Source organism: Poecilia reticulata, unplaced genomic scaffold, assembly GCF_000633615.1.
Source record: "Poecilia reticulata strain Guanapo unplaced genomic scaffold, Guppy_female_1.0+MT scaffold_125, whole genome shotgun sequence".
Lineage (NCBI taxonomy): Eukaryota > Metazoa > Chordata > Actinopteri > Cyprinodontiformes > Poeciliidae > Poecilia > Poecilia reticulata.
In genome coordinates this window covers 1,342,568-1,366,542 of record NW_007615013.1, presented here as the reverse complement: position 1 = coordinate 1,366,542, position 23,975 = coordinate 1,342,568, and the positions used below count along the sequence as shown (strand labels likewise).

Sequence of the window (23,975 nt, the reverse complement as noted above, 5' to 3'; positions counted from 1 at the left end):
CAGAAAGAGACTGAACAGCAGGAACCGACACTCCGGATCTTCACCTCTGACCCGGAACCAGAACCAGAACCGGGTCACATTCAGAAACCAGATCATTCAAAGCTTTTTCAGTTAGAGTTCTGGTTCTGATCGGACAGAGTCCCTGCAACCAGGGCGTCTGGACCCAACAGCCCACCCGAACCCCCCAAACACCCCAAACCCCCCGCAGCTGGACTAACACCTGTGGCTGTCAGAGTGTGTTAGTGTGTGTGTGTTAGTGTGTGTGTGTGTGTGTTAGTGTGTGTGTCAGAGTGTGTGTGTGTGTGTGTGAGTGTGTTAGTTTGTGTGTCAGAGTGTGTGTGTGTTAGTGTGTGTGTGTGTGAGTGTGTGTGTTAGTGTGTGTGTCAGAGTGTTAGTGTGTGTGTGTGTTAGTGTGTCTGTGTGTGTTAGTGTGTTAGTGTGTGTGTCAGAGTGTGTGTGTTAGTGTGTGTGTGTGTTAGTGTGTGTGTGTGTGTTAGTGTGTGTGTTAGTGTGTGTGTGTGTGTCAGAGTGTGTGTGTGTGTGTGTGATGGAGGCAGTGTCTCCCGGGTCGATCCTGATCACCTCCATCTGCCAGCGACAGCAGAGGATCATGGGAGTGTGTGATGTCACACTGAGACGTTAATGAAGTCGCTCAGTCTGGTTCCCTGCCGGTCTGGGTCGGCGAGAAGTCCACAGAACCAGAACCGTCCGGGTCCGACCGCATTACTGCTGGTACTTCTGTAACCTCTGTGCTGTCAGAGGGTGTGTGGGTAGAGTGTCGTCTTGTGATCGGAAGGTTGCAGGTTCGATTCCAGCTCCTCCTGCCACATACCAACGTGCCCCTGGGCCCTTAACCCCAACTCGCCCACCGATCGGTGTGAATGTGACTCTAGTGTAAAACGCTTTGACTGGTCAGAATGACTGGAAGATGTAAGTTCAGTCCGTTTCTCCATGTCGTAGTAGCTCTACCATCTACCTCATTCTGACGTCATCATACTGTGCTGCATTCTATGTAATTTTACACTTCATAGCACAATATGTGGCATTTTACCCCATTTTCTATGACATCGAAAATCAAAATGTGTTAAAAATGAAGTATAATATGTCCAAAAAGACCTCAAATTAAACATAGTGTACTGTGACAAAGAATGAGGTAAATAGGACGTCGATGTCAAACATGAGGTAAATGACAGAATACTGTGATGTCAGTGAATAGGTGACATAGGACATAGTGCAGTATGAGCATAAAAACATGGCGGTGTGTTTTTGGGCTCATCAGATCAAGTCTTTCATTTCTCACATTTACTGATTGCTTCATTCTGCACAGCCTTCCTGTGTTTCAGCTTCAGTAACTTTAAATGATAAAACAGCAGAACTTTTCTCAGGATTGATAAAATGAGACAACACTGATATCTGCAACATTTTAATTGAACACACATTAAAATTCTGTGACAGTTTCAAGTCAAACTGTAAGTGACACAATGCACAAGAAAAATGGCACCAACGACGTACGAGTTTGGACTGGACACACTAAGCAAGAGAAAGAACCGTGAAATGTTTAGTTTTACATTTACAACCTTAGAAAAAAAGCCTAAAGCAACAGTTTCACAAGAAGTTCTGAGCAATAACGAGCAGTTAATCTGCAGTTTTATGTACAGTTCATCTGATATCTACCAGTGAAATGGAGCCATAAGCAGACTGAGGCGACTGAGGAACCACAAGGCCACAACACCAAGCTGCTCAACAGAAACTGTGCTTTTCTTTACTCCCACATTCACTAAAAGCTGAGTACAAAAACACACGGTGTCCTCAAAATGCTCCACTCTCCGTTTTACTCCTGCCAAAATAAAAGCTCCACATGTAATTCAGTCTCAACTTGTAACCAAACAGCTGTCAAAATCTAAATACCAACACAAAGCTGACATTACAGCATCAACACTGGTGCATTAGAAATATGTGGAACTCCAGCAAGTTATCAGCATGAAAATATAAAAATGAAAAACTCTCTTTAAATGAAACATTTTCATTAACAAAGGGATACAGTTCTATTTTTACCAAGATCCATTTTTTATTAAAATCAGAAATAATGAAAAATGTTACTTTTGATAAAACAGATTTTGTCAGTACATTTTCACCAGAAGAAAAAGATTTTAAAACAAGTCCATGAAAACAAAAAACTCTTAGTTTCTGAAGCTGAAAACTGCAATGATGAGAGAAGCTGAGCTTTTATTTTGACGACACCGTGCACTTCCTGAATGCAGAGTAATAGTTTGGGTTCGGCGAGCGCGCCTCTGTTCAGGAGACATTCTCTAAAGTCATGGAGTGGAGATCCAGAGTGATTCCAACCTTCAAGTCATAAAATTAGAACAAAGATGAAAAACCAAAACTTGATATGGAAAAAACAGCAGACGCTTCACAGAACGGCCACCGGGGGGCGCCAAACATTCCTGAATTTTACTCACCAGGTCTTTATAACAACTCCAAAAATAATTTAGTTTTTCTATATTCAGAGTTTAAAAATATGTTTCTCCAGTATGTTCTGTGAATTAAAATAAACAGATATTCCAGATTTACAGATATAATGAGTAACATTTACTGCCACCTAGTGTTAAAGATGAGAACAGCATGATTAGCTTTGATCCCAGAGACGTTTTCATCAAACTGACTGGTTTCATCCTCACCGCCTTAAGCTTCCTGGTTTAAGGCGGTGAAGATGATTTAGGTCTTTTTTTCTTGTTAAACATTTTGACTTTAAACTTGAATTTTAGATTTAGAGAAAACAAACATCTGGGATTATTTAATCCAGACGCACCAATGATGAGCTACTTAGTGTTAAATGGATTTCTGGAGCATTGAGTTTAATCTCTTAATCTGCCTGAAGATGACTGGATTTATTCTGGCGGATCGTTTCTGTCCAGGGGAGCTGCAGGGTCAAAGGTCAGGCAGAAAGAAAGAGGAGGTTCAGCCAGCAGATTTCCAGCTGCGGTTCTGATCAGATGTTTGAACTTTTGTCTCTGAACCTGATCTGCTGCCTGGAACTTCCCAGAATTCCCTCTTCCTGAAGCCCATGTGCTCCGGTTCTGATGAAGCATCGCTGCCGGTGCTGAAGCTCTTCTTCAGTTTGAAGCAAAGCGACGGAAACGCAGCGATCGCTCCGAAGGTTCTTTCTTCCCTTCGCCTCAGTGCAAAGTTAAACTACGGCATTCCCAGTCCTCCCAGTCCGTTCTCTTCCTGTGTTTGGGGGTTCTGCAGCTCTGGGATCAGTTCTAATGGCAGTGTCCAATCAGCGTCCTGCTAGCCGCCAGCGCTGACTGAGGCAGAAACTAAACGTGACAAAGCAAACGAAGTCGGTGCGCAGGCTTCCAGCAAATCCTGAGATAAAAAAAAAACGACATCAAATGGAAAACTGCTGACTCAGACCCCCAGAGGTCAGAGGTCAGAGGTCCTGCATCACGGCGGGTCGCTGGAAACAGCCTGAATGGTTCTGGTTCTGGTCAGTCAGTGAAAGATCCTTAAGGCAGAACTCCATCAAATGACAGGACACCGAGTCAAATAAAAGCCGGGGTCAAAGGTCACTCTGTCATGTTCTGGTTCTGATGATGAAGCGGGTCATCTTCTACAGAGAAAAATCCTGTCGCCGCCTGCAAGACATCGAGCAGTGCAGAGGAGAACCTGGTCAGCACACCGGATGCTAACTGGATGCACCCAGTTAGCATGCTAACCTCAGAATGGATCTGCTGGGAACGCTCAGGATCCGACATTCAGCTGGAAAAATCCAGAATTCAACCCACTGGTAAATATCAAAACTACACGACTAAAGAAAACAGCAACCAACCAACCAACCATTTTACCAATTATTCAATCAACTAACCTATAACCCAACTGAATGACCAGCTAAATGATAAACTTCCTAAACCAGTGGACCTTACTGGTTCTGATGGCTCAGAACCAGCTGCAGAAAGTGGTTCTGAGCCCAGTTCTTGTTGTACCCGGTTCTGAACCAGCTGGTACCGGTACCAGCCGAAGGTTCCCTGGACTTGGACTCACATCTCATTATGTCTTGCTGGAGTTCTCGTAGATGACATCAGATGTGATGGACTGCTGCTTCTTCTTCTGCCACATCAGGAGGACGCACTGATGGATGAAGACATACTGCTCCTGCACACACACACACACACACACACACACACACACACACACACACACACACACACACACACACACACACACACACACACACACACACACACACACACACACACACACACACACACACACACACACACACACACACACACACGCGGTCTGTGCTGTGGTAGAGGGTGTGTGTGTGTGTTGTGTGCTGAAGCCCGGACCCGTCCTGACCTCGGTCTGGACCATGGACAGCCGGTGGGACCTCATGTCCGACACCATGCCCAGGATGTCCACGAACTCGTGTTCCCGGATGTGCTGCATCAGGCGGTCCAGGGCCATGAAGGTCCCGGTTCTGCCCACGCCGGCGCTGGAACAGAAACATCTGGGTTCTAACGGGTCGCCAGCAGAACCAACCACCCCCATCGCTAAACATTTCATAGTTTCTAATATGCCCAGTTCTGCAAGGTCGCCTGACTGATTATATGACATCAGAACCAGAACCGGACCTTCTGGAACCAGCTGGTGACCGACCTGCAGTGGACGATGATGGGGTCTTTGGTCCTGTTGGCCTGCTGCCGGACGATGTGGACGAACTGCAGGATGCTCTCGATGGCGTTGACCGTGGGAACGCCGTGATCCGGCCACGAGGTGTAGTTCAGGTGGAGGACGTCCAGGGTCTCGTCCGCCTGCAGGGGGAGGCAGAGAGTCATTGTAGCTCTGATCGGTCCTTTAAAGCCTCGTCCTGCAGAAGAAGAAGACTCACATATCCAAGTCGAAACTTCCTGATGATCCACTCCGGAGAGCCTTCCTCAGAAAGCATCTCCACACTGATGTCACCGTACATGACCGGCTCGTCTGTGAACGGCCAGTAGTGGTCGCACTTCACCTGGAAACACCAAAACATCAGCTGGGAGGAGCAGGAAATGTAGAGCAAACCGCCAGCCAGCAGGGGGCAGAACAAACACTGAGCTTCACTAACAAGGACCAGCCAGCAGGGGGCAGAACAAACGCTGAGCTTCACTAACAAGGACCANCTGAGCTTCACTAACAAGGACCAGCCAGCAGGGGGCAGAACAAACGCTGAGCTTCACTAACAAGGACCAGCCAGCAGGGGGCAGACTCAAGCCTGTATTTGACTGTAGATCTAAGACATACTGGTAGGAACAGCGCCACCTAGTGATGACCAGAAATGTTTCTAACAAATAGGACTGTGATATGATGTGAATTTGAACCGGACTGAACCGGACCGGACTGGACCGGCTGCTCACCCTGCGGCGCTCGTTGCATTGAGTCAGCATGACGATGATAGACGACTTCTGCTGCAGAACCATCTTCCAGAAATCGTTGCGCGTCTCCGGCAGCGGCCCCTGGGTGGCGATGTACTCCTTGGAATGTCGGTATCCCTGAAACAGAAACCGGATGAAACAGAAACCGGATGAGAGGAACTGGAACAGAATCAGCAGCACCAGTCAGCTCAGATATTTAATGCTCAGAATGCCAGAAAAGCCAAACTGCTCTTTAGATCCAGACGGTTTCAGAACCAGGACAGTTTCCGGGACGACTGAATCAGGAGTCAATCAGGATCCAACATCAGTTTCAGATTTTCAGAAACTTCAGCCGTTATTTTACGCCAGCTGAGAGAATGATTCGTTACTTCCTGTTTCTATCTGCTACACAGAACAACTTCAGCTTTTGTTTTGTGGCTCCTAAACAAACACATCACCAATAAATCACCTTCATGACATCAGCAGGACTTCCTGTCTAAACAGGAAGAGCAGAATTTAAACTTTCTGATGGCCTAAAAAGCCACAAATGGGCTTTATGGACCATTTCTCTGGGATTCCTGGTCCGGTCGGAACCATATGGACCCTTCAGGACTTCAGAGACCTGCTGATCCGGTGTTACCAGAACCAGAACCAGGTGAGGCAGCATTTAGCTTCTCTGTTCCTCAGCTCTGGAACCTGAACCTGAGACGATCAGAACCTGCTGGTTCCTGTCCTCCAGAACCGGACCGTTTGTTGTTTCTGGGTCTTTCTGGTACCGTCATCGCTCCACCCGTACTCCTCTCATTAATGGCTCAGTTTTATCAGCACCGTTGGCCTGGCAGGTCCAAACATCAGTTCTGGTTCTACCCGAGTTCTAGCTCGGGTTCTGGTTTCTGTACCAGAGTCAGAGCTGCTGAGATATTAAACATGTTCCTGAGCTACAGAGGTTTCACTCTGGAGACCTTCAGGTCATGTGACCAGGTCCTGCTAGCTCAGCAGCATGCTAGCCTGAAGCTAAAGAGGGGCGGAGCCTCCAGGCTCTCGTCTCTGAACTCGTCTTTTCCGTTTCATTTTTAGAAGAAGCTCTTTGTGATATTCTGAACGTCAGATGAAACTTTCTCTTTCAATCTATGAACCACCAGCTCCCCCTGGTGGCCAGCTGTGGAGGTGCATATCTCATTAAATGTGAAGGTTTCTGCCTTTGGGCCACGGCGGACCGAGCCGTGGGTGTTCTGGAGGTTCTGGGAGAGGCGGTGGAGCCGGCGGATACTCACAGGGATGTAGTTGGCGTTGATGTAGTCGGCACCTTCGTCGTTGTGCATGGAGACCAGCTGGACCCGACTGAAGTCATCTGGGAGAGGAGGGTAGTTAGTCAGGAGATGAACTACAGATGCTGTCAGACTTCAGCAGAACCCGGTCTGGATCTGGAGCCGGGTTCTGACCGGGTCCGGACTCACAGGGCAGGATGTTGGTGTATCGGTTCTTGGGCCTGTTGACGGGCAGGTCGGCGGCATCGTGGGTCAGATCCAGGCCAACGCTCTTCAGCTCCTGGAAAACAGAGCAGATTTCAGTTCTGATGGAGAACCGACCCGTTTCTAAACCCATCCAGCTCCGCAGCCCGGCGGTTCCCCCTGGAGGACAGGAGGTGTCCAAGTCGTACCTCGAACTGCAGGGAGAACTTGTAGGCGGAGTCTTTGCTCATGTCCTTGAAGTAGGCCTCGAAGTCGTCCAGCTGCACCAGGCTGCAAACACAAACCACGTCAGACGGTTCTGAGAGGTTCTGACCTCCGGTCCAAACCGCTACCTGGGAACGCTCAGAGGAAGTCAGTAATCCTAATCAAATCCTCATCCTGACGGTTCATGCTGGAGCTCAGGGTTCAGAGTCTGGCTCCACCGGGTCCAAAACCCAGAACATTCCAGCCTCCTCTTCCCAAACCAGAACCTCCCAACAGAACCATAATGACCCAAAGGTGCAGCTCAATGACTGCAGCATCGGCTGAGTTCAGCGGCGCCGCTCAGACCGCCAAACATCAGAACGGCCGACAGCCAATGAAAACGCAGAGCAGGATCAGAACAGTCGAAGGGTTCTAATCCAGAATGTTCTGTTAAGGTTCTGTTCTGACTGGGATGAAGCAGTCTGGGCTTCCAGAACCACAGCAGGAAAATGTCCTGCTGCCTCATCAGAACCAGCAGGTCCCAGAAACAGGATTTTCCTGTCTGGCTCCTGATTGGTCCGGACGTCTTCAGCTGTCCAATGGGGCACGGTCTCCGCTGAGGACACGCCCTCCTGCCTCAGAGAAGATCCGAGCCCACAGCATGATACCACCTCTACCACCAGCTGGTGAAGGACGAAGGTTCTGGTGCAGAACCGTTGGAGCGGATCGGTCCAGCTGCTGGTTCCGGATGTTGTTCTGCTCTCCAGAAGGAGGAACGTCAGACTGGATCTCCTTCCCATTTTTGTTCCCAAACTGGAGATCAACAGAACCTCTCCGACCCGCCGTGGCGCCGATTATGGACCCGATCCAGATAAACAACACTGTCCTGTTTCTGAGATCAGTCTGGGATGAAGGAGTGACGGATTATCTCCCAGATTAGATGGGATGAGTGGAGGAGGGATGGAGCAGCGGATGGGTGAAGGTTAAAGGTCAGGGTGGAGCTGATGGCTGAAGCTGGACAAACAATCAGAGTCTGAAGCTTCAGGACTCGGTTACCTGGTTAGCTTCCGTTTCTTTAAAGCCGTTTTGCTCCTAAAAACACAAAGAGCATGAAATCCACACATCATCTTCATCATCATCATCATCATCATCACCAGCAGCTGCAGCAGCAGCAGCTCAGGACCGTCTGTGCAGCAGCAGCAGCAGCAGCTGCAGCAGCTCAGGACCGTCTGTGCAGCAGCAGCAGCAGCAGCAGCAGCAGCAGCTCAGGACTGTCTGTGCAGCAGCAGCAGCAGCAGCAGCTCAGGACTGTCTGTGCTGCAGCAGCAGCAGTAACGCCCCCTGCTGGCGCTTCCCAGTCACTAACTTTACTGTGGTGAATATTTTGGTTCCTCATAAAGTTTTTCTGCTCCAGCTGCAGCTCAGAGGTTCATGTGGAACCAGAATTTACTGGACTTTCATCATCAGAACTTAAGAGTCCAGTGAGGTGGTTCTGATCTGTTTCCATGGTTTCCTTTGGACTGTGGAAAACAGCAGCTGCACAGACGAGTCCTGTGGGTTATTGGAGGTTTAACACTGTATTTCCTCTAAATAAAATATTATTTTACTATTCTGGAGGTTATTTTTATTATAACACAATATTTTCTTCAAATAAAAATATTAAATTGCACATTTTTCATAAATGTATCGTTAAGATGCTTTTATAATTCACTAACAATCTTAGAATATGATGTTCTGCATTGATAATAAAATCTCATTATAAAAAATTAATAGTTAATTTAAAACAATAAAAACTTAAAAATCTGCTGAATTTGTGTGGATGAAACTGTGGGACTCTATTAGAGGAAATACGGTAGAAGCCTGTGGCTGCAAGTTTCCATCCGTCTGATTTTACATCATTAAAAACTTTTATATTAAAAAGTTGAATTTGAGAACAGATTTGTTTTTTAGAAACAGAATTTTAAATCTATTCTTTCTAGATATATTTTAGTTCATAAAAACAGTTTTATTACCACGGTAACAAGTCGGTTAAACGTTTCATCAGAACAAAAGATGAGAAAATAATTTCTTTCTTGAAGAAACGTTTTTTTCAGCCACAGGCTTCCAGAACCCTTTCAGAGAAGAAGCCAAACATGAGATCACCACCGTGCAGACGGCCGAACCCGAACCCGATACCTGCCTGGCACCGGCTTCATCAGGCTGGACTTTACTCTAAGCCGTTCATGCTTTTACTTTGAAATGCCTCCGGATTCACAAGAAACCAGGATCATGCACATCTACAGAGCCTGAGCTACTGAGCGACTGACGGCATGCGGCGAAGCAGAGTGAGCATCATGCTGCGGACGACGGCCGTGTCGGAGCGACCCGCCACAGTTCAGCGCGATGCTAACGCTGCAGAGTCTGGTGTGTCTGAACAGCCACAAAATATCAGGATTTACATGATATTTTCAGAAAAACATGAAATACTGAGAAAACAATCCAACAGGAACGCGACGGCTCACGTCATGAAGTCGTTTCTGCTGGTCTAAAAAAAGCCAAATGAAAGAAATAATGATTAAACTTCAGGTTATTAAAACTTTTCTCTTGAAAAATGTTGAAAATGGTCAAAACATCCAAATCACCAATTTATAGTTACAATTATGTAAAAAAGTTTGTTTTCATTTGAGGAAAACTTATGAGCAGAGAAAACTAAACTCCTGCCGTTTCAATGGTTTCTGAAGCAAAAGCAAACAGCAAACGTGTTTGAGGGCCAAGAATGCAGCCCTGATGAACCCCATGGAGCTCATTGCCTCCATTCAGGGATTTCTAGACGAGGCGTCAGGAAAACCCAGTTCCTGGTTCAGAGCCCTGAGGGACTCCAAGAACCTGTGGAAGAATTAACACACACCAGGCTGATCTGAGCGTCTCTGAACTGCGGCGGGTGAACATGCCCCAAAGTGCAGCAGGCGCTTACTTACCACGGATTAATATAAAAAGCCAAAAGATAGTCAGTCCAAAGGCAGGATGGCAGGAGGGTAAGGAAGGCAAAGAGGCTTCTTCGCCTGAAGGTTCAAATAAACAGACACAAAAAGAGAAAATAAAGAGAACAGACACCAGGGGGCGACAAAACATGGAGCTCGTTAGTAAAGAGGCTTCAATTAGTGCAGAGTTAAAGCATCAGCTGCCTCACTGCACAGCATGACATCACCGCTGGCTCCGCCCACAACACCCAGCCGGCCGTGACGGTTCTGATGAGCTCAGCAACGGGGGGGGAGGGGCGCCATAAAGCAGCAGAGTCAGACTGGGAGTGGAACCGTCAACCAGAACCAGAAAACCCGAATCAGCATTACTGTGGAATAGTTCAAGTAAATGTTGATCGGCTCTCTGGAACAGATCCGATGGGACCCATCCAGTCCTCGGCTGGTTCTGACTGAAATCACCTTCGTCCTCCTCTTCCTCACAGAAACACAGCTGCCCTTCACAATAAAAGCACGACACGCTGATGAAATGTTTAGTGATGGGGTTCTGCCTTCACTGACCGTCTTTCAGCTCTTATATTAACCATCAGAACCAGAACCAGAACCTTCAGCCACAGCGCCGACTCAGAGGCTTTTATTTTGAAAGGATGACTAATGGACTGCTCTCATTTCTGTTTTTAGGTATTTGAAAGAACAACTGGGTCTTAAAACCACAGATTAGACCTGAGCTTTCATCTTCAACAAGCAGCGTCTGTCATCATCATCATCATCATCGTCTTAAAGGGCCACACACAACATTAAAGCCTTAGCTGCAAGTTCACATCCTAATCTGCCTCATCAATCTGTCCCTCCACTCGGCTACTTCCTGTTGGGTGTGTGCAGATGTGAAATGAGGAAGTGATGCTGCGGCGGCCCGTCGCCAACGGCAACCCAACCGCCTGCAGCAGCAGCAGCAGAAGAAGAAGAGGAGCGTACCAGTTGTAGGGAAGCTTCCCGTCTCGCTCAAACGAGGCGAAGTTAACGAAGGTCTCGGCGCTGCAGTTCCTGCAACACGAAGCGACGGGATCAGACAGGAAGTCACGGAAAAACAGGAAGTCAGCAGGAAGTGAAGAATAACGGAAAATCAGCCGCTATCTGCTCAATTCAAACCACTCAAGTTACGCAACGCAATTATTCTCACTTCATGTTATTTTTTCACTAAATAAGGAAGTTAAAAAATGACATGAAACAAAAGACAAAAAATAAAAACCCAGAGCGACCAAAACAGAAAAATATAAAATATAAAACACCAAAAATAAAACTATAAAGACAAAATCTTTACTAACCTGAAGAGACTTAAAACTAAACCAGACTAAGAAAAGTAGAAATAAAGAAAAATCACAACAAAACAAATGATAGTAAAATCAGACAGAAACTAAAAGTATTTAATTAAATCCTCCCAGTTTTTAATTTAATTTAATTTATTAATAATCAGGACTAAAAACTTAAAATGGCTTTTAATAAAATGCAGAATTGGCCACAAACTTTTCATAAAGTTGGAAAAATAAAACAGAAATGAGCCAAATTCACACAAGAACAAATAAAAAAAAGATGAAAATGTTCAGTTATGCTTTGCTGTTTATGTTTTAAATCTGACAAACGTGGAAAAAGTTTTGGTTTTAATTCTACAATCATTTCTGCTCAATTCAAATATTGAGTTAATAGTTGATTTAGTAGATAAAAATAAGTTTATTAATACAAAGAAACATTCTAGCAGAAGCTCCCAGTTTAGACACCAGATGGACATCAGATTATTATTATATTTATTATTAATTATTATTATTATATTTATTATTTTTATTATTATTTTTGTAATTCTGTTGATGTTGTTGGTATTTTAATAAATCCTGTTTTCCTTGTTTTCTGAACATTTCAACATTTTAATCTGAGTTCACATCAGGAAGATCTTCAGATGCTGGTTCTGCCTCCCGTTGCCATGGTGATGCGAAGGCTCACCTGGTCATCTCCAGGTGTTTCTTGCGGAGGACGAGAAGGAAGAGGACGAGAAGGCTGATGAGCAGGAGGCTCAGGACGGCCAGCGCCGAGATGGCCGCCACGCTCGGGTTCATCTCTTTGGCTGCAGACGCGCGCACACACACACACACACACACACACACACACACACACACACACACACACACACACACACACACACACACACTAACACATTATCAGAAGGCGGAGCCTACACTGCACTTCCTGTTCAACACCTTCACAATAAAAGCCTCCTGCTGGCGTTAATGAGGCGGATTTCAATAAATGCAGGAATAATTCTCAGTGAGATCATCAGGCCCATGAATCACACAGGAAGTCCAACAGGAAGTGGATTTAATGTCAGGGAAGACACGGTCATCGGTTATTTAAATTCTAGTTCCGCAAACTGAAGATGACAGGAAGTCTTTATTTATAATTTCCTGTTTGAATCTAATTCCCTTAAAGATGTTTCAGTTTAGAAGTGTTGGTTCCTCTGCAGCAGGTCGACGAAAATCACCTCAACATGATCAGGATAAAAACTCAAATCGTCTTAAATTCATTTAATTCAAATAAAAACGTCTACCATTTTGTGGTGGCTGCCCCGTTTCATCTCTTGTAGTTTGTCTTTCTAGCAAGATTTTTGTTTAAGGCAAACGCATACATCTCAAGGCGGCTGATGCTAATGCTAACTAGCTGCTAATATACTCTAGCTAGCTTGTTTTTAGGGTAAAAGTAAACATCAGTTGCTGGGTGATGTTTGTCTTACTGAGTCAACCTGCATTAACTGTGTGCAGCGAAGCTCAGCAGCTTCACTCCATTAAACATGTTTTAATAGCGCACGTCTTAAATCTCATTCGTTTTGGTCTTTAAAAGCCTCAAGTTTGAGTTGGTAAAACCTGCAGGAGCCGGAACCTGAGACCAGAACCAGAACTGCTGCAGTGACACTTCATTCAGAGGACAGCAGAATAAAAAGCCCGCCACACCTTTCAGATTTTTCCACTACTTTGTGTTGATCTGGTTAAAACACGTTTAAGGTCTCCACAGCGCCCCCTACCTGCGGTGGTGACGGTGATGCGGGCCGGCCGGCTGGCTGAGCTGTAGCTGAAGCTCGTCACGCTGCAGTTGTAGCTGGACGACGGAACCAGACCCGAAACGGTCAGAACCTGAGCGGTGGAGGTGATGGGCTCTCCGGCCTGCAGGGGGAGCCACACGTCAGAACAGAACCACGACCCGTTTGTCTGAGCATGCTCAGTGTGAGCCTTCTGACGGAACTTGGGCAAATGGTTCTGATCCGATCAATGTTCTGGTCCAGAGAGCCGGACAGGTCAGAACCAGAACCAGAACCACAGAGATTCTCCTGACAACTGATCCAGGTTCTGCTGAGATCTATCCAGTTCACCAGAAAGTTCTGAAGAACCTTCAGCTTCTGGACCAGAACCGGGTCAGGCAGTCAGACTGTGGTCCATCATCTGGTTCCCGAACACATCAAAAACTCCTGGAGGGAATTTCAGAACCAGAACCAGGACCTGAAGATTACTGTGGTTCTGATTATTCTGAACCACAGAATAATTCTGTTTGACCTCCGGAACCGTTTGACCTCGGTTCCGGAGGTCAAACGGTTCCGGATCAGATGAGCATCAGAACTTTTTAGTAAATTCTGATGGAAACAGGAAAATAATAAAATAGTAAATAAATCTGGAAAAATAAATTCAGTTAAAAAATTAACCATAAAAAAAAAGACAACTAAAAAAAATGTACATGTGATAAAAATGTCTTCGGATCAGAACCAGATTTGTGGTTCTGTGGGGAAACTTGATGAGAAATAAAGAAAATCAGTAAAAACAAAAATATTGACGATAAAATCTCTTCGCCGTTTTAACACTCAGCTTCTCTTTCTGCTGGTTCTGGTTCTGGGTCCGCTCGGCAGCAGAACCCCTCCCAGTCCTGAACCCAGACCCGGTGTGAGGCGGGCTTACCTTCAGCTCCTTGCTGGCCCAGTTGGGTCGGCACAGAACCTGGTAGTAGTCCACCACGCCGTCCTCGCTCCACAGCAGCGTGACGGACGAGTGCGTGGCGTTGACGGCCAGCAACAGGCGGGGAGGGGCCGGCTCTGCGGGACAAACACTCCATCAGCTGGGCTGAACCGGGCTGAACTGGGCTGAACCGGACCGCCGCCACTTCCTCTGAGCGGCGCCACTTAAAGACGCCAGAAGAGGAAGTGGACCCGGCCAGTTTCTGTTTCACTTTCACAGACAAGTCCGAATGCGCAGCGCTGGACGGGCAGAACCCAGCAGAACCTCTGAGCTAAAAAACTGAAACCAAAACATTTCATACCAGAACCACTTCCTGGACCTGCAGAACCCACCCATCTGGATGGACGAAGCCACGCCCACATCCTCTACCTGCAGCTGTCACACATGGCGGTGGCAGCACCATGCTGTGGGCTGAAACGTGAAGCAGCACCAACAGCTAGACCGAGACATTTGGGCTCTTCAGCCAATCAGAGCGGGTGTGGTCCAGATCCTGCTCCCTGATTGGTTGAGGGGGTGTATGTATAATTCTGACCCTCCATGTATCAGAGGAAACCCCGAATCAAGTTATGAATGTTCTGGACAGGCGGGAGTCGCCATCTTTAGGTCCACTGCTGCTGGTCATGTAGTTCTCTGGCGCCCCTAGTGGCAGAAAGGAGAACTACGACAACAAACCTGCCTCAGATCAAAGGTCACGTTTATTCCTGACTCCATGTTTTTAACATTTCTTCAGAAAAAAGTTCAGATGATCAGATTTAGGATTTCCTGAAATAAAATGGAAGATTTATGGCGACATCGTTCTTTAACATTTTTAATAAATTACTAAAACTAACAAGGAATTTCTAATTTAACTATTTTTTAAATTGTAAAATGAAAAATGTTTGAATTTAAGTTGGAAGTCATCATTATTAATTTTCATAGAAAAAATTAATAAAACTATTTTATATAAAAATATTAAATAATTACTCAATAAAATATGTTTAAATGGTTTGAAGTTTAATGTGTAACAATAATTAACATCCATAAAATTTTAATTAAACAATGTTAGTTTTACTTAGAACTTTATTATGAATTAATTTTATTTCTTGTGATCAACGTTTATTCCTGCCGTCCGGATCCGTTCTGAGGATCTGGCCGACAGAATCCAGCCTTCTGCAATGTGTGTGTGTTCTGATCCGGTTCTGACCCAGTTTGATGATGTTGGGAACAGACGTGTTCCTGCTGCGCTCTGTGCACGCCGTCACCGTCAAGTTGTAGATGTCTCCCGGCGGCAGCGGCAGGCTGGCCTGCATGGCGTTCCGGGTCACCTGGGGAACAGAACCGACTCAGACGGACGCTACGGAGGTCCAAGCCGCCCCGTCAGAACCAGAACCGGGTTCCTTACGTCTACTGAGTATCTCCTCTGTGGCCCCTTCTTGCCCACGGCCTCCACCTGCCAGTGCAGCATCCTGGAGTGGCTCAGGTCGATGAAGAGCTCGCCGTAGGTCCACCGGACCGCCAGAACCCCCTGGGAGTAATCCACCAACGAGATGTGGGGCGCCTCCGGAGCTGGGAACAGGCCCGGTTAGACAGAACCTCCAACTTTACCAGAACAGTGAGTCTTGGTCCAACAGCTGGTTCAAGACCCGGTAACCGGTCCGTACCTGTCACAAAGCTGACCGTAGAGCTGTCGCAGCAGGTGAGCGGCGGGTCGCCCCAGGTTACCATGGAAACCCTGAAGTTGTAGTACCAGGCGGGCAGCAGGTCGGTCACTCTCTGGGTACAAACAGAACCAGAACCGGATCAGCAGCCGCCAGCAGCACTAAGTGCCGACCATCGGGAGACGGCGGTTACCACGGTAGCGATGACGGAGGCGGTGGCGGCGATCTCGTAGTAGGTGGTCCACTCTGACGCCAGCGTGACGGGGTTGAAGAAGAAGGTCTGCAGGATGTACTTCCTGAAGGCCACGTGGTACGGCCGCTGCCAGCTGAGGACCACCGCCGTGGGGCCCAGCGGGTACACCGCCAGCTCCCGCACACCTGTGGGCTCTGAGCCAAACACACCTGGTCAGTCAGCAAGGCTCCGCCCACACAGGAAGTAGGAGGGAAACTCACCGATGTCAATGATGACTGGTTCGGACGGCGGGCTGGTCAGAGGGCCGTTGGTGTGGTAGACGACCACGCGGTATTGGGCGCCTGGCGTCAGGTTGCTGATGATGTCACTGGTCGAGTTCTCCTGTGAAAACATTTTGTTCAGTAACTCGCAGCCCGAGGCCGACAAGCTTCAGGAGAGACGGGGGTGAGGAAACAACGGCAACCAGACGAGGCAGTTCTGTGTGTCCGTTTGGCCCGGCGGGCCGGCGGTACCTCGCTGCAGTAGGTGTTCTCCATCCTCTGGCTCAGGCTGGGCTTCAGGCAGGTGGTGGACACCACCGACACCAGGCTGCCGTTGTGGCTCTGAGGGGATGGAGCCCAGGAAACGGCGGCGGTGCTGGAGTCCAGCAGCCTGACGCTGACGCCCTGAGGACGCTCACGCAGCTCCTCCAACAGCTCGCCGCTGGGACCTGGATGGATTCACACGGACCCATCAGGACCACAGTAGATCCAAACAGAACCTTTAACACCCTGAACAAATCAATGACGATCCAGGAGGATCGTTCAGAGTTAACGATCTGCTGAAAGCTGTGAAAATGAAACGAAAAGGTCAAAGCAGCCATATTGTTTCCGAACCTGCCGGTTCTCCAGAGACTCACTGAGGTAGAAGGTGAAGCCGGTGTCGGCGCTGCTCTCCCGGGCCTCACAGTCTCCAGACGAACTCAGCGTGGCGACCTGGACTCGGTACGTTCCTGGCTCTGTCAGCTCTGTGAAGAACTCGTGCGTGTTCTCGTCCACAGTCGCCATCTCTGTGGAGTTCCCTACAGACGAGACCAGTAGGTCAGAGACTGGAAACTGGAAGAACTGGTCCATCACAGATCTCACGTGGCGGGCGGGTCAGAGAACCTGTCACTCAGGAGACGGACCGCTCCACCATGTGACCGGACCCTACTGCTGCTCACCGTCTCTGTAGATGTAGACGTTGAAGCCGTCGTAGGAGGTTGGAGGTCGTGGGGGCAGCCAGCGAAGCTCCAGCAGGACGGGGGGCAGCCTGGTGGGCAGAACCGGAACCTCGGCGGGCACCGCCATGGCCGACCCCGGCTCGTTGGAGTCCTCGTACTCCGGCACCAAGGCGTTGACAAACTCCTCGTCTCTGTCAGCGGGCGAGATCTCCGTGGGGTCCAGCCAGTAGCTCTGAGGCTCCGCCTCCTCCGCGTGGCTGCCATTGCTAACGGCGACACTCTCCGTCACGTTCTGCGTTGCGTTGAAGGAAACCCGAGGAGTCGCTTCCTCCTCTTCAAAGACGACGTCCTCCTCAGGCTGTGTCTCGGCCTCCTCCACCAGCGGGACGTCCCGCGCCCGGCGGGCCGCCGCCTCACGCCCCCCCGCTGCGGCCCGGCGGCTCAGGGACAGCACCCTGTGGGAGACGTTGAGGGGCGGGAAGGGCACTGGGGGGGAGAGGAGATCTGAGGATCTACTGACATCATCATCATCATCATCATCATCATCGTCGTCACAGAGCAACAGCACAGCCTGGAATCACAGATGGACGCTGATAAACTGTTTAAAAACAGCCTGGAAACAGCCTGGAAACAACCTGGTGGTCTGGAACGTGCAATCGCCGTCCTCTCAAATCTCCTTCACCTGTTTTCCCTGAACGTTCCCATCAGAGCTGCATTCACCTGCAGGAGTGAAGCATCTCACCTCACATCAGGATCTTTGTTCAACAGTAGGAAACGGCATTACATCAGAGCAACTACGACCAGAACCAGAACCAGAACCAGAACTAGACTTCCTCAGGGAACCCCCAGGTAGTTTCTGGTCTGGGTTCAGGTATATCTACCAGGTGTTTTCCAGGTGTTCTCCAGGTGTATCTACCCGGAGTTGCTCACCTGTGCGGTGGTGCAGCGGGCTGTGTGTGACGTCGCTGTGGCTGGTCAGCGCCGTCTGCAGCGCCGTCGCCTCGGAGATGAGCTGGAAGGTGATGTTCCGGTAGCACATGCCTGGCAGCCAGTGCTTGAACACCGTCTTCCCTTTGTAGAAATCTGGAGACGAACAGAAGAGACGACCTGGAGAAACCGTTTGATTCCTCTCATTCCTCTGGACTCAGGAATAATCTGAAGGGGAAACTGGGATCATCCAGTCGGTGGGAATGTTTTCCCACCGACTGGATGAGGAAGAACTGGGCTTCCAGGAAACATGTGTGGAGTTCATGTCTGGAGTTCCTCAGAGGCGACTGTTGGGACTCTAAGGAGATTAACATGTCATATTATTGGCGGGGATTACACTGCCACCATCAGGTCAGGCGAGAAACTACAGCCTTTATGTTTCCAAGCAGACGGTGTTTCATCAGGTTTCAGTTTTCCTCACCTTTATAGAGCATGGAGCGGCGCTCCAGGCCCTCCGTGTAGCTGATGTTGACCCGGCTGAACACGGTTCTGATCGGTGGGTCAATGTCGAACACAACGCCGGTTTCTGGAGCCTCTCTGTAGTCAGAGATGTACGCGGCACGGACAGGAAGTGGCTCTGCGGAAACAGGAAGATGGAAACATGAAATGTTTTCTGAAGAATTTAAACAAATGTACATAAAAATTCCAGATGAAAGTTTTTTCGCTCCGCTTCTAGCAACACACAGCTTAATGTTGATAATGTCTGAAGGTCTGGCATATCAGGTGGGCATATTTCATGAACAGGAGCCGCTGGAATGCTCCTTACTTGTGAGAACGGGAACGCTCTTCATGGGTCGGGACCAGCTCTGTCCCAGTTTGACCAGTAGCCCCACCGTGTAGCAGAGGCCGTGGAATGACGCGTTGAACAGCAGCGGCTCGCTGTTGTTGATGAACGGAACCAGAACCAGCCGAGGTTCTCCTGAGATCTGCACCGCATACGCTGTGATGTTGTCCTGAAGGTCGCCGCGCTCCAGCGCCGCCACAATCAGTCCCTCCTGATTGGTGGACACCTGAAACGCCGAGGAAACCTGGAAAACACAGCCGTGTGTCATCAGCTGACAGGAAGTTCAACCAGGTTCAGACAGGAAGGCAGAAAAACGATGGAACCTCACGACCCATCAGCGTCTCTGGAGGTCTCTGAAATAAAACTACAAAACAGCGGTAACCAGGAGCGAGCCCTGAGGAACTCCACTCTGAAGCAGGTGAAACACTGTGACCTTAAACTTCTGATCCGGTTCTTGTTTGTAAAGTTTTCCTTCCTGTGACGGTTAAAAAGGGTCGAAAGTCTTTCCTGGTTTCACCCAACAATTTTTGACTGGATCGTTTTCCGACTCCGAACTGATTTTTTTCTGGAACTGGTTCCTCAAACAGAAAACATTTGATTCACTGAACGGGTCCCTACAAAAATTCAGGAAAAAATGAAATGAGTTTTGTGTCAACATTTAACAGTCTGCAAAGTTCCAGATCATCAGTTGGATCCTAGCAGGTCTGAGAAGAATCAGAAACCCTGGTCCGGTCGGATTGTCTCTCCCTGTCCGGTCGGATCGTCTCTCCCTGTCCGGTCCGGTCGGATCGTCTCTCCCTGTCCGGTCGGTCGGATCGTCTCTCCCTGTCCGGTCCGGTCGGATCGTCTCTCCAGGTCGGTCGGATCCGCAGCTGCTTTCCCTGTACAACGTCTGCTTGCTGCCTCCGGCCCGGGTTCTGACCCGGTTCTGTCTCTGACCCAGATTCCTCAACTCCCAGAACCAGTAATGTGCCGGTTCTGATCCAGTTCTGGTTCCGGGCAGCAGGAAACGCGCCTGTTCATGATCGCTGGCCGCTACCATGGCAACAGGGCTGGAGTGGGGACGGGGGTCATTATGTCTGGTTCCTGGGTCACCATGGCAACGGAGCCGAAGCTGACTGTTCTTCCACCGACCGGTCCAGTTCTGATCCAAGGAGGAGGAGCCAACCGGATCCAACAGACCCAGTCCAGAAGCGAACAGGAAGTGGAGAACAGTTCTGCTCTCTGATTGGTCGCACCCATTCGGCTGAATGGACCCGGCTGGAGGGGGGTCGGGTCAAAGGTCAGCCCCTCCCAGCAGCTGCCAACATTGTGATGTAAACACAATGGCTGAGGAAGAACCCGGTACCAGGAGGACAGGAGGTCCAAACGGACCCACCGGACCCGACTTCATGTGACTCTTCATGAAGCTTCCAGAACCAGAACCAGAACCACCAGCTGGAGTTCTCCTGACTTCTCCAGCAGAGGTAAAATTGATGGGATGCAGCAGAACCTGGCTGATTTCCTCTGACCCGGTTCTGAAACTTGTCACTATTCAGAACCAGGGAGATCCGTTTCCTGCCAGCACCCTGAATAAACTCTGTTAACCCGGTTCTGACCCGATCTGTGAGCATCTCAGCACAGTTCTACACAGAGGAGCAGAACCCGACAGAACCAGTTGGACCCGTCCGTGTTGGTTCTGCTCCAGAGACCCTCCTGAAGGCCCAGAACCGCAACAGAACCAGGCCTCCAGCAGAGCAGCTGCTGGCTGCGCCCCCTGCTGGACAGAATGGAGACTCGCTGTGCTGGTTGCTGGGGGACCAGAGGCGTTGCCTAGCAACCAGCAGGCCAGATCTGGTTGGTTTATACTCCAAGTTCAGCGTAATGAACCAACAGGAAGTTTGTTAAATAAACGTTGATCCAGTTTTCTCCAATCGAGACCAAAATAATCAAACTTTCATTAATAGATTTAGATTTATGACAACCATGATCTGTTTCATTGAAATAGTTTGGACTTCGCGGGCCTACAGTCTTTAAGTGGACCCGTTCATTTCGGGTCGGTTCTCAACAACGCCCCCACCACTCTGACACCCTGGGCAAAGAGCCGGATCACCCATTCCTGCAACTGAAGCTCTCATGTTTACCACTCAGAACCAAATCGGATCCGACACAAACATAACCAGATCCAGACTCCCGCTGAGCTACAGGAAGTCCAGACGTGTTCGGTTCTGGAAGAGATCCGATGGGCCAGACAACCCGACCCAACTCAGACGGTTCTGATACCGGACCAGAAATATCAAACCGGACTGTCAGATAAGAGTGAGCCTAGAGGATGTCTGCAGATCACCATCAGAACCAGAACCAGTTCTGGTCTCACCATCACTCAGCAGCTGGAGAACTTGGAGCCGGACAGAGAGAGTCTCTGTGTGTGTCTCTGTCTCTTTGTGTTTCTGTTTCTCTCTGTGCGTGTGTGTGTGTGTGTGTGTGTGTGTGTGTGTGTGTGTGTGATCCTCAGTGATGCTGACAGACATCCCTACTCAGTCAGGCTGCAGCCGACTGACCCACTTTCTGCGGGACAACGAGCTGCTGGCTGCCCGCACGGGACCATCTACCCCCCCTCACCTCACGCACTGAAACACGCACACGCTCAACACGCACGTTTCATTCAGCCCCGTCGCCTCCAGTGAGGCCGGTTCTGAACAAAGCCCCCGAACCGCGCGGTCCGTTCGGGCCTTGACCCACCTGGACCGAGCCGAGCAGCAGGGCGGCGAGCAGCGGCGGAGGCAGCATGCTGGCTGCCGGCTCTGAGCGCTCTCAGCCCGGCCTGGAGCCTCCCGCTCCGCTGCGCATCCAAACAATGGCGCTGTTTCTGCCGCAGCGGCCGACGCTCCGCGACGCTCTGCACAGATTCGATCTGCGGGAGATTTCTGCTGCGCACCTCTAACTGCGCATCTTCAGCCGAACCGGACCTGCTGGGAGCCAGGGGAAACGGGCCGGGCTGCGGGGTCCATGCCGCGGCCCGGAGACGAGCAGGAGGTCGGTGTCGGTCAGCCGGGATGAAGCTGCTGCTGCGCGGCGTCGCCCCGCCCTGCGCTGCGCTGCGCGGAGCTCCGGAGGCTGCGCACCTCCTCCTCCTCCTCCTCCTCCTCCTCCTCCTCTTCATCAGACACACAACCACTGACAGGGAAACATGTTCTGACCTAGTTATCTGGTTCGGAACCAAATCGATTCAAAGTCCGCAGCACTGTAAAATGTTCAGAAAGAAATAATCTCAGAGAAGCTGCTTTTACAGTAAACATCCTGCACATCTGGAGCCGATTGTTGCAAATAAACACAAATAATTTATTTTATGGAGTCTGACACAGAATAAAGTTCATTTTTAATTTACAAATGTCACCGTTTCAAACTAAATGAAAGTTTGAAATGCTTCAAATCTAAATATTTAGTTAGGAAGTTAACTAAATAGCTACCGGCCTTTAGTAAGCATGCTAGCCTGCTAACAACATTTAGCTTGGTATCTAAATGTTTGGCTAGCAAGCGGAATATTTAGTTCGGAAAAAAATATTGTCTGGAACATAAATTTAAGTCTGGAAAATAAACTTTACTAATCAAATATTTATCTACCAACCTATGTATTTAGTTAGCACGCTAGCTAAATACTTAGCTTGTTAGATAAATATTTGGTCAGCAAACTAAATATTTATTTTGGAAAATAAATAGACACATTTTTAGTTTGGGAACTAAACTTAAAACTTTACAAACTAAATATTTAACTCTAAATTAAATATTTAGTTCTGAACCTAAATATTTAGGTAGCATGCTAGTCTGTTAGCTTAAATATTTGGTTAGCAGGCTAAATATTTAGTTTGGAATATAAATACTTTAGAAGTAATTCTTTAGTTAAACTAAACATTTAGTAATTTATTTCAGACTGGGTAACTTTATAAAGGTAAACTTCCACCTGTAGCTCAGGCTGTTTAACCGGACCCATGTCTCCATTGGTCAGAAATGTCTCAGGTGTTCCGTGTTGGATCATCCTCAGTCCTCCAGGACCTCAGAACCTGACCCGACGGCTGCAGGTCCATCATTCGGTCCCATGAAGTCACACAAAGGAGCAGCGCCAACCAATCAGAAGCTTCCGGAACCAAACAACCTGCCCGTGTTTTTAAGGACGGTGTCTGATCCACCTGGACACGAAGCGGCGGAGTGAAGCTGAAAACACCTGAAGGTTTGACTCAAACGAGCCGCTGCAGGGCCTGGGCTCACCAGCAGGGGGCGGAGGAGTTCCATCACAAACACATGATAAACGGACCGCTGCTTGATGTGAACGATCCGGACCAGCCAGCTGACCCAGCTACGGCAGCCTGCCGGTCCAAGAAGGACGTGAGACGGTAAAGAGATGCGGTTTGGTTCTGACGAGACCCGGTCCACTTTTAATGTTTTAAACTTTCCTGTTACATGTTTTAAAAGGTTCATGAAACAACAGATTGAAGCCGCCTCTGCATGTCTGCACTGCCCCCTACTGGTGAGAACACCTCACTGCTCCCAGTCCAGAACCAGTCCGGAACCTGCTGGGATTTTTCTGACATATTCGAACCACGTTGTTCCTTCTGACCCGGTAAATGTTTGACCCCGTAGGACCAGAACCAGGACCTCTAAAAGGATCTTCCTCCTGATTGGTTCTTTCCTTCAAATAATTTCTTTTAGTTTTAGCCGCTTATTTAAAAAAGTTTTATTAAAGTTACTGTTTGGTTCCGAACCGTTTCAGTTATCAAATACAGTAAATGATACATTTGTATCAGTTGTATCTTTTATTCTGTTTCTGCCGCTCTAGAAACAGAACTAGTGGCTCTGCGCATCACTAACTGCGCATCGTCAACCGAACCGAACCGAACCGAACCGCAGCGGGCCCAGCAGGATGTCCTGCTCACGCCGTTTCTCTGAAATCATTACATTCTAAAGATTTTCTTCAAATTCAAAATCTTTCAAAAACATTTTGTCGTAGATTTTTTTTTATATTATTGAAATTTTTGACATTTAAAAAATGATTTTTGGTTTATTTTCTTAAAATTCTCTCCAAATTTCCGTTTTTCTGAAATGTCAAATAAAAAAACATTTTTCTGATTCACACAAACTT

At 48.4% G+C, this 23,975-nt stretch overlaps 1 protein-coding gene across 4 annotated transcripts; it reads right to left on the bottom strand.

Moving 5' to 3' along the window:
* Positions 1–1,407: 1,407 nt before the first annotated feature.
* On the bottom strand, positions 1,408–22,972 carry ptpro (protein tyrosine phosphatase receptor type O). 4 transcript variants are annotated; one of them, XM_008401718.2, is made up of 27 exons: positions 22,800–22,969; positions 18,842–19,103; positions 18,497–18,652; positions 18,019–18,171; positions 17,089–17,574; positions 16,786–16,947; positions 16,400–16,596; positions 16,148–16,268; positions 15,888–16,081; positions 15,698–15,809; positions 15,439–15,602; positions 15,241–15,361; positions 14,001–14,134; positions 13,079–13,217; positions 12,007–12,127; positions 10,987–11,055; positions 10,012–10,095; positions 8,111–8,146; positions 7,060–7,141; positions 6,857–6,947; positions 6,674–6,750; positions 5,403–5,537; positions 4,898–5,020; positions 4,666–4,820; positions 4,366–4,501; positions 4,048–4,158; positions 1,408–3,641 (listed from the first exon to the last, which is right to left on the bottom strand). In XM_008401718.2, the coding sequence occupies exons 1-26, from the start codon at positions 22,872–22,874 to the stop codon at positions 4,054–4,056; spliced, it is 3,690 nt and encodes a 1,229-aa protein (XP_008399940.1). In that variant the 5' UTR covers positions 22,875–22,969; the 3' UTR covers positions 1,408–3,641; positions 4,048–4,053. The 4 variants fall into 4 exon arrangements, with proteins under 4 accessions (XP_008399940.1, XP_008399942.1, XP_008399943.1 ...); XM_008401720.2 differs by lacking the exon at positions 22,800–22,969 and adding an exon at positions 21,581–21,942; XM_008401721.2 differs by lacking the exon at positions 10,012–10,095 and having other exon boundaries at positions 22,800–22,972.
* Positions 22,973–23,975: the final 1,003 nt, after the last annotated feature.